This window comes from Chinchilla lanigera, unplaced genomic scaffold (genome assembly GCF_000276665.1).
Source record: "Chinchilla lanigera isolate Chin_1 unplaced genomic scaffold, ChiLan1.0 scaffold00014, whole genome shotgun sequence".
In the NCBI taxonomy this organism is placed as follows: domain Eukaryota; kingdom Metazoa; phylum Chordata; class Mammalia; order Rodentia; family Chinchillidae; genus Chinchilla; species Chinchilla lanigera.
Genome location: NW_004955415.1, coordinates 5,900,231 through 5,910,279, shown reverse-complemented (window position 1 = coordinate 5,910,279; position 10,049 = coordinate 5,900,231). Strand labels below are relative to the sequence as shown.

General features: G+C 37.7%; 1 protein-coding gene across 1 annotated transcript; it reads left to right on the top strand.

Moving 5' to 3' along the window:
* The first annotated feature begins 444 nt into the window (after nucleotides 1-444).
* Nucleotides 445-5,633, top strand: LOC102006024 (ovomucoid-like). Its single transcript, XM_005380639.1, has 4 exons — nucleotides 445-571; nucleotides 1,837-1,862; nucleotides 3,680-3,810; nucleotides 5,442-5,633. Exons 1-4 carry the CDS (start codon nucleotides 517-519, stop codon nucleotides 5,503-5,505), a joined length of 276 nt encoding a protein of 91 aa, XP_005380696.1. The 5' UTR covers nucleotides 445-516; the 3' UTR covers nucleotides 5,506-5,633.
* The last annotated feature ends 4,416 nt before the right edge of the window (nucleotides 5,634-10,049 follow it).

Below are 10,049 nucleotides of genomic sequence, written 5' to 3'. Positions count from 1 at the left end.
TGGAGAATAAAGAGGGAACCATATGGAGACTTGGCCCTGAAGTGTAAAATTTTGGGTTCCCTATTCTACCAGTTCTCTACTCTGGACATACGGAATCAGAATCTTGATGTTGAAGGAAGCAGAAATAGAGGACAAGCACATAGATTTTGAAAAATCTTCAGAATTATTGATTCTCGGTTAATCTTTTTTCACATTTGTTTCCTCTTGATAGGTAAAGAACAGAATACACTTCTACAGGACTGAAGAGTAATCAAACAACCTAAACAATATTAAAGGAGTCTGCCATGCATAGTTTTATAGCCTGTTAAAAATAAATCGTATTCTCAAAGACTTCTCGGTCTCTGATGACCTGTGACTTTGCCTGTGGTGTCACATGCAAATAAGTTACTTCATAATGACTTCATAATGGGGCCTGAGGTTCTCACAATGGGACTACTGTTCTTAGTTCATAGGAACACACTGAGCATAGTAAACTCTTGATGAAAGGAACCAGGTAGAAGAATCATATTGCTCCTCATGGAGAAGATGAAAAACTTCTTCCTGGCTATTCTGGCTACTGGCTTTTTCTCATGTAAGCATTTATCCAAGAATCTTGGGGAAGGAAAGAACGTTTGGTCATCCTGGGGTGATAGCTAACCAGTAACAATTGTTATTTAGATGTAAAAATTACTTAGTATTTTCTCAGAGTTCACTACCTCAACTAGAGTAAGTATCAGCGGTTTATTTGGTCAATATTCCAAGAATTCTGGCATAGACAATTTCAGACTTGAGATATTTAAAAGATTATCTGTAAGAGTTGCATCAATATCTGGCAAATAATTTGGCCTTCTCTGTTACATAATCCATTTTGAGTCCAATCCCTCTTTCCCATTCCCGCTGTCCCACTTTTCTACACATTGATATTGTGTGTGTGTGTGTATATGGGTGTACACACAAATGCATTCTACACATAGTTGTGTCAGTTTTTGACACTGCTTACTACTAGAGTACCGGTAGGCATCAGGAAACCTTAAGAGAAGGCTCAGTACCTCCTACGTCACTCCAGCAAGTGACACCAACAACTGAAGTTCATGATGTAAAACTGAATCCATGGTGCAGGTAGATGCAGATGCGAAGAGAAAGTTCAGTTGCAGTAGCTGAAATAAGTAGAATATAGAATATGAAGGTAAAGCAAACTTTTAATAGCTTGAGTAAGCAAATGTTAACACAGTATTCCAAACATAAGAAAGGGCTTCCTTACAAGCAGATATAATTTAGAAAAAGGGTCCATTCAAAGTAGATGGTAATCAGAAAGAAAGGCAGATATCTCAGATCTCTATCAGTAAGCAGTTAGGATGACTATGAAGAGCTAGACCTTTCTCTAAAATAGGTCTCCACAATGTCTGAGTTGCCACAATGTCTCAGTGGATAATATTGCTGATTTCAGGAAGATGAAGCTTGAATTTAACTCCTTCCTGTGTAAGTTCAGCATTAAACCTAGAAATGGGCTAAGGTTGCGTTTCCAGAGAGGCCATTAAGGGTCCCCACACAAGAAGAAGCAAACAATGTTTGACAATCAAATATCGCTAGATAAAACTTATATAAAGAAGAAATTCATTTTTCTACAAATTTCATGGTCATTAATTTATATGTGATAATTTAATGGGAAAATTGGGTGTTTGTATTTTAATACTGCATTGGTTTTGGGGGTTTTTTGGGGGGGGTGTTTTTATTCTGGTACCGGGAATCGAACTCACGACCTTGTGCTTGCCACGCAGGCACTGTGCCACTGAGCTAAATCCCCAGCCCCCAATACTGCATTGTTTTAATTAATCCTTTAACGTTTTTTACTTTCAGGTGCTTTTGGTAGCCAAGTGTATAAGGTAAGTTTGCCATTTTCTATGTAAGAACAGTTTTTCCAATCTTAGACTTGCAGGATTTCTATTAGTTTGAAACATATTAAGCATTATAAAACTGCCAGTATCTGGCCATTTTCAATCTACATAATGACACTATTGTCCAGTTCTACTTAAATAGCTCTATCACAAACCATTTGCATTAAAACCAAGAATCATCTATCTATTCTGCTCACTTATGTCTTTGTGTATGACTGGAAATTAAAGTTCCTAATTTTTTTCTTTTCACTCCTTCCAATTTCACTATTTTTGGCTAGGCTAGGTTCAAATTCTCCTCGACTCTTGCCCATGTTGTTGCAAGAGGTATTTGATGGTCTTCTTACATTTAATCTGATCCAGGAGTTGGCAAACTAGGACCATATGTTTCAGAAAAGTAGAATTTTCTTGGAATATAGGTGTGCCCCTTTGTTCACATTTTACCTTTGGCTGCTTTTAGATGAGAAGAGCATAGCTGACCAGTTGAAACAGAGATCAAACAGTCAAAGGAAGCATAAAATATTTATAAACGTGCTCTTAAGAGGAAAAGCTTGCTGACCTCTGTTCTAATGTTGAGAAGGGACTTCCTAACATGTGAATCTGAATGAGACTTCTCTCTATTTAAAACAAGGACTCCTAGTGTCCTCAAGATAAGATTTCTGTATGCTTTAAAAATTGCTTCTTCCAGCCTTTTTTATGTTTTATTTTTAAAACTGTATTAGAATGTGTTCAAAGTACATGAAATTTATACTGATCTTAAGGAGTAGGTACGTGAACATAATCCATCTTGATTCGGTTTCATTCCTCTTTCCCTTCCCAGTCACTTCCCTCTCTCAGACTTTAAAACCTCCCTCCCCATTTTCATTTTTATTATCATCATTGTTATTTCTCAGGATCATTTGTATAGTTTATTGTTCAGCCTCTTGCTCCCTGAGAGAATTTCCCTTCTTTCATCTTAGAGTCTCGTTAATTTAAACTACTTTTATGTCTATTACTCCAGGTTTGTGTTTTTTGTGTTGAAAATTTTCTCTAATTAAGTATCCTTCCCATGCTCGTATCCAATTTTAAAAGTCATTTGCATTGCTGTAATGAGGGGCATTAAAATCTTATGGAAAAGAGAATAACCTGATATTTTGTGTAAATGGATACAATGTGATGTGAAGTACTAGAGGAGCAAAATGTGGCAGTGCATTCTAAACTGCTTGTTGCGTAAAGCTTATGAACAACCTGAGCTGTCTCCTACCTAAAGGCAAATTATTCTTATACTCAAAATCTTCTAAGTCCACTGTAGTCCAATTTGTAAAAGAGGAAGACAAAATACAATGGGGAGATAATTAGGAAAATTTAAACCTGATGGCTCCTTCCCTTCCTGGTCCAGAACCCTAGTATCCAAAAGGCTAAACTACCACTGACGCCAGAGTAAGATCACATGAGGTGGCCTGTTCCAAACTACAGAGTGAAAGGAGAGGAGGGGTGTGAAGAACTTATGTGATCTCAGAAGCATTTGAACAGTGCTTCTGGTCATTCCCATATGGTGGTTATAGTTATTTTAATTACTTCTTAGTAATGGTTCCCTTTCCTGCTCTCAAGTTGTCTGCATGATATAGCCTCAACTACCCTAGAAGATGGTAATCTCAAAGGCCCTGACAGCTAAATTTATGACAGCCTGCTTTTGATGTTTGAGATTTCTGACAATTTATCATAGTGTGATCTTCTCTTTGCACAAAATAAAATACCCAACCACTTATAGTAGAAGCAATAAAAGATCATTGCAGGATAGAAAAGATGACCTGTGAGTTTTCTTTTAGACCATTTCATGTGAGCATTATGAAGAAGAGATTGAACAGAAGCACCACATATGCTCCATTCGACTCAGCCCATTGTGTGCCTCCAACAATGTTACGTACTCTAATTCTTGTGTGTACTGCTTCGCCAACATGTAAGTGAGAACATAAAACCAACCCCACATCCCTTTTGAAAATCTAATGTGTAGATGATTCGTAACAGCTGACTGATATTTACTATTTTGAAAAACATGTGCGAAGGCCTTAAGATGTGATTCTGTGGACAAAAATGATGTAACATGAGGTTGAGCCTGAGGCAAGTGCGGGGGACAGGCAGCAAACAAATGGCAGTGTGAGTCCATCTCCAAGTTCAGAAGACAGGCCTCTCTTCCTCTCCTTTGAACATGAGTTTCAATATGAGATTCTGCGTGGAGGAAAAAAAAAAGATTTTGCTTCTAAAACCTTTGAAAATCATAGTTATAAGAAACATTACCTTTTATAAGATTTCTTAAAGTCACAAATCTTAGCATTCAAGGTCAGAAGAACCGGGGTGCAATCCTGCCCCTGTGGTTAAGCAATACTGGAAAGATCACCCAGCCCCTCCAAACTCAAGTTCTTAGCTGTAAACTGAGGTCATACTTCTGTTTCCCTCATTAAGCATGCTGCATCCACCATGACTCTCCTTTCCTGATATTTTTCAAACATATGAAGCTCTTTCCTGCTTTGGGGAATTGGACCCACTGAGCTTCCTACAAGAATATTTCTTTCCTGCTTTTCACAAGGCCAGTGCATTTTCCATCATTTAAGTTTCAGCCCAAACATATACTATCTGGCCATTGTCTTCCTTGAAAATCCTATCTACAGTAAACTCACTTGTGTATTTTCCCTATTAACTCTTTCTCTTTCCCTCTTAACATTTATCATAACTCTAAATATTTTAAATCTTCTATTTGTTTATTTCTCTCTTTTTCCACATGTTAGCTCAGGAAGTCAGAATGTAGGTATGTACTGTATTCCCAGCATAAATGACCTCTGAGGTAATTCCAGAGCTTAAGCCATCTGTCCTAAGTCATGCTGTTTAACAGAAAAGCTGAGATTCCAATTTCTACCTGCAGTGTTTAGAGGCTTCACTCTTAAGCACATACATCATTCTGAGAGATTGAGCCAAAAGAACAGATGATAAAATTTTTAAAATTACTTATAAAGGGTGCTTTAGTTTTGCAAGTGTATTTCATATCCAGTGTCGCATTCAGTTCTCCTGAGGGCCATCTGATGTATGAACTTAACACATACATGCCAGGGCCTTACTTGGCAGTGACACTGTGTTAAATGCTTATGAAGGGAAATATTTTTCACTTACATCATCCATACTCTGGTGTTTACCTTGTTCTTGGCCATTAGGGCCATTGCAGCCAACAGAGCATCTCTGAGGTGAGCCTCAAAACAGTCTTAGTAGCTGCCCAGAGTTACGACCCTTTTACAGACACAGCTATTCTGACTCACACAAGTAAAAAGATTTTTCCAAAGTGTCTCAGCAAGCCATCAGTGTACCCTTCTTCTGCTTCTTAACATACAGGTTTGCACATTTGCTAAACACTCCAGTAGTTTTTCACTGTGATTACAAAGCAGTGGGGTCTCCCGGTAAAAGGATGTAGTGTGGTAAGAGGAAAATCTCTGTAGCTATGGGATGTTTGAAAGTCAGGAGTTTACAAATCAAGAGGCTAAGAGGAAGAAAGGTTATATTTCATACAAGTGATCTCTGAACATTTGTATCAATTTCTCTTAGAGCTTTGAATTATACGCTTACAATTCGACATGGAGGAGTATGCAGAAAATCTCCAGCATCTTGAGTATGACATGAGTTTTCCTCATTCATCACAAGTGAAACCTTTAGAACTAAGCATTGCCTTTCCTTCATAAAGTGGAATTCATTGTATTGTCTTATTTTTTCTAAACAATAAATATTATCTAATGGAAATCTCCTTTGACTTGGGATATAGGTAATGAGATGTATGAGATCAGTGTTTAATTGTAGACATGCAAAGCTGAATAGAAATTAACTCTTGAATTTACTAACTCAGTTTAAAAGGCTAATTGAACAATGCAGTCATTTATTTAATAAAGGTTAAATTCTTATGAGAGTCAAAGATATGGCTGGACTATTGACTGTTAGTGGTAAACTAAAACAAATGTTGGTACTTGTGCAGTTTCTAATCAAACAAGGAAGCAAGAAAACACACAAGTATTAAACAATATAAAATTCAAGTAAGAGAAAAACAACCTATGATATACAGGAATTGACCTTGGCCTTGGCACCGATTGGCTTGCTCTTACATCTGGCCTTTGATATTTTCCTGTTTAAGATTAAAAAGTCCCTAAAATGTTTACAATCTGAAAAAGGTGTTCTGTGACTGTGATGAATCACAACACAAACACTATATCATGATCATGTCTGAAGTGAGCCTCAAAACAGTCTCAGTAGCTACCCAGAGTTATGATCCTTTCACAGACACTGGCAAAAATGGACATTATCCAAGCCACAGAATACCAGACATCTCTTTATCTAGACTAATATAAATGTTTGCTGCCACTTCTCAATTACACTCCTCTCAGTTAACACTCCTCTCTTTCTGAAAGAGACATTTAAAGATATCCAATCATGAGATTACTCTCATTTGTTTGGAATACCTGTGGAAAGCAAACTCTCTCTTTCTTAAGCTTTCCTCAAAGTTGACCTAATGATCCCAAATCCTACCAAAAAAACCTTCCTCATCAACATACCCTATGTTTTCTCATACCCTATGTTTTACGTATTCTTTCAAGTTACGATGAATAATAAACCCAACATGTTCAACTATTGGTGTGTACCTGGAGGGCTCCAGATGGGGGACAGGACAAATGCAGCACTTGTTTTTTCTTTTTCTTTTTCTTTTTTTTTTTTTGGTTTTTCTCTGATACCGGGAACTGAACTCACGACCTTGCGCTTGCTGGGCAGGTGAAATGCAGCACTTGTTAGCAACGATACACCATCCTGTTTCTTGCTTTGTTTGTATCTGCCACAATGTCTAGCGTACTCTCATTAGCATCAAGTATATAAAGGTCCTGAGGTGCACTGGATAGCCCTTCTTGGTGAAGAACTGATTCATCTAAAATGTGAATATTGTTCCTACAAGAAACATCTCGCCTATTGAGTTAAATGGCTATTATATCCATCCCTCCTGCTTCTTCTCCTCATACCCATGACGGATGTCAGTAATCAAAGGCAACACACTACATTGAGCTGGATGTGGCCCAATGTCCTTCTCAACAAAGCAATGGGGAAAAAACAAACAAAAAAAAAGCAATGGGGGCATGGTTAGCCATCAGATTTGGCATGAAAAATAAACTCTGCCATTCCTGCCCTTACCTTTTCATTTTAAGACTAAGGAGGATTCATGCTTCTTGAGATGAAGTGTCCAACTAGCACCTTAATACTTTTCACTTTCCTACAGTTATAGCCACGCTCTGGTGATCTGACTGCTCTCCTAGCATTTCTAAAAAGAGACCCATTCAGGAATGTGAGCTCTTGGCCTATCCCAACAGGTCTCTAGATACTGACAGGCATTTACTGTCATTGCTTGCTTCTAGTACTGTAAGTAAATTCTACCCTCTAGTGGGGAAACCTCACTACTACCATATATTGAACATGTTAGGAAGTGTGAGGCCTTACGCCTATCATTCCCAGTACTGGTCGGACTGCCCCCTTTTGAGTATTACAATACTCAAAAGTGTAACACTCAAAGTTATTTTACACGTTTGAGTTTTACACTCAAAGTGACAGGAAGGGAAAAGAAGGAACAAGAGAGGTAAAGCAACAGAGGATTCTTAGATCCCCTACCTGAAAATCCTGAAGGAATCTGATTTCAGGTATGGCCATGTCAAAAGTCTCCAAAACTTTTGCAAGAAATCTTTTCCATCTCTTGGATCTATACATTCTTAATATCTTAATTCTCATAGATGCTTTGCCCACCTCACCCCACTCTCATCCCGAGTGATAGATCCTGGCAGATCTAGCATTAACTAGCTCAGCAGCAGAGAAATTTCCTTTTTCAAAACTCTAACAAAAGGTTTGAGTCTTGTTGTTTTAGTTGGCATAAGATGCTTATTTCTGAACCAGTTATTAGAGTTACATGCATGTCTAGCTGTCATTGAAATGGGCTGAATTACAAGGCCCCCACAAAACCCAGAGGTGGGTCGGCTTTATCCTATGAACTAGAAAAGGATAAAGAATTGTTCCCCAAAAGAACACTAAAGTGCTACTTCCAGAAGTAAAATGAATGCAGGTCAAGAGAACAAAAGACACGGTACTTTGCGCTATTTGGTTGCAGTCTTTTCCGTCTCAGGAGCTTGTGGATTATCCTCAAGCCTGCCTCTTCCCTATTTTTCTTCCCTTACCACAGTCAACAATTTGGTCTGTATCTATGATAAAAGTTATAATGACCTCAGAAGCTAAAGCATTTTATGTTTTAGCAAAAGGTATGGAAATGCCATGCAGACATCTGAGCTTTCTTGGAGAGCCATTCATTCCCAAACAAAAGGTCTTGATCTTATACTACACAAACCATGGACAGCTTAATGTCTTCCCAATTTCAGAAAGCCTTAGGGCATTTATGATCTCTGGGTAGCTCTTGTTCTGTAGCCCTAATTGGGCAAAGTTCTCCATCAGCCTTTTCTGCCTCCACTGCTGCTGCCTAACTCCCCGCAACTTTGGTGCATGTTAGACTTCCCGCCTTCATTCCTGAGGCACAGTCAAGGTTATTTGAGGTAAGAGGTGTTTTCTGAAGATTTGTTGTGATGGAGGAGGATTATAACTAACAAAGAAGAGGAACTGTGCCAAGATTCTTCCACTTAAAAATGGTGAAAATCAAAATGAAACTTAGGACAAAATGAGAAAGTTGTGGGCACAGGCAATAAAGTGCATCAGAGTGGGTCTTAGTTTAGGTCTTGTTGTACCAGAGACTCAGCATTGTTAGGAGTATAACTTTCTAACTCTGTCCATTGCTTGTCTATCAACTTCATTAAATTTTTACTTGATCATGTCTTGTGGAGGCTCCACAAACCCAATGAGAAAAATGGCAGCTACCACCTCATTCATTCATTCAACTAACAGGCCATGGGAAAAGGGCTGGGAGTAAGATAAAGAGAATCTTACAGTTCAGCCAGATATCCTTCCAATCAGTATGCAATTGTAGTTCCTGAACATGGCAAATAGAATGGTTTTTAAGTGATTGTCTTAAAACATTAAACCAAGGATCAAATTTAGGCATAGAAAGGAAGATTGAACTACATCTATGTTATTATTTTATGTTAAGAAAGTCTATAAATAATTAGTATTTTAAAAATTTTGCATATTTAAAGACCTACAGCATATCAAAGAATCTAATGCATGGATTGAATATTCAAATTTGGAATGCTGATACAAATTAATGGAGTGCTGATTTGAACTTAGAATATTAAATTGAACAGATAGGAATTTCATGAAGACAATGCTATTGTTACTTTGAGAAGAAATATTTTACCACATTTTATGCTCATTTTAATACAGCTGAAAGATTTATTTAGATATATGAATGGTCATATTCAACAATTAAAGTACTTAAAGAAAAATTAGAGTGTATTTGATTTATCCAATCACTCATTCTTCTTTTCATAAAAAAAAAAACCCTGGGAACCCACCCCTATTATTATTGAAAAAGTGATTGACCTACGTGATTATTAGGTTGTCTCCTCCCAACAAACTGAAGGTTGAAACATATCCAATTTTCATCAGAGTTGCTTATACCTAGGAGTGACTGTAGAGAAAGTAAGTACTTAGAAAATACTTGTTGCATGATTGGAATAGACACTGCTTATTACACAAATGCACAATGAGATAGCTGCTCACATCTGTGGGGGTGACCACTTCCCACTCAAAGATGTAAGCGTAGACCTGACTCTATCCATTTTATGATGTAAGATGAATGAGCTTGTCATTTGGAGGCAAAAACATAAGAATGTAATTAGGAGGAGGGTCTTTAAAGTCAAAACAGCCTGGGTTTCACAATAAGTCCCTGAAATTTACTAGCTGTAACTAGGAACTGTGGCAAAAGACACAACATTGCTAATCATCTGTACAGTGGAGCTAGTGATACTTAAACATTGCTCATAAGGGTTAAATCCAATGATGTATCTGAAATGTTTGGTGGAGTCCTCATGATTAAAAGAATGGAAAGACAAATACAAGAATTGTGTAACAAGGAGAACTTGAGGCAGAGAGGCTATTGCCAGAGTAATGAGACAAAAAACAGTTAAGAAGTAGCTACACAGGAGCCTTTTGGGAGAGGGAAATTGAGTTAAAGAGAGTGTTTGCAGTTAT

Bases quoted from the DNA above. Each gene is read 5' to 3' on its own strand.
- LOC102006024 (XM_005380639.1), top strand. From the start codon at position 517: ATGGAGAAGATGAAAAACTTCTTCCTGGCTATTCTGGCTACTGGCTTT. The intron at 572-1,836 runs GTAAGCATTTAT...TTTTACTTTCAG, and splicing joins GGCTACTGGCTTTTTCTCAT to GTGCTTTTGGTAGCCAAGTG. The intron at 3,811-5,441 runs GTAAGTGAGAAC...AATTTCTCTTAG, and splicing joins GTGTACTGCTTCGCCAACAT to AGCTTTGAATTATACGCTTA.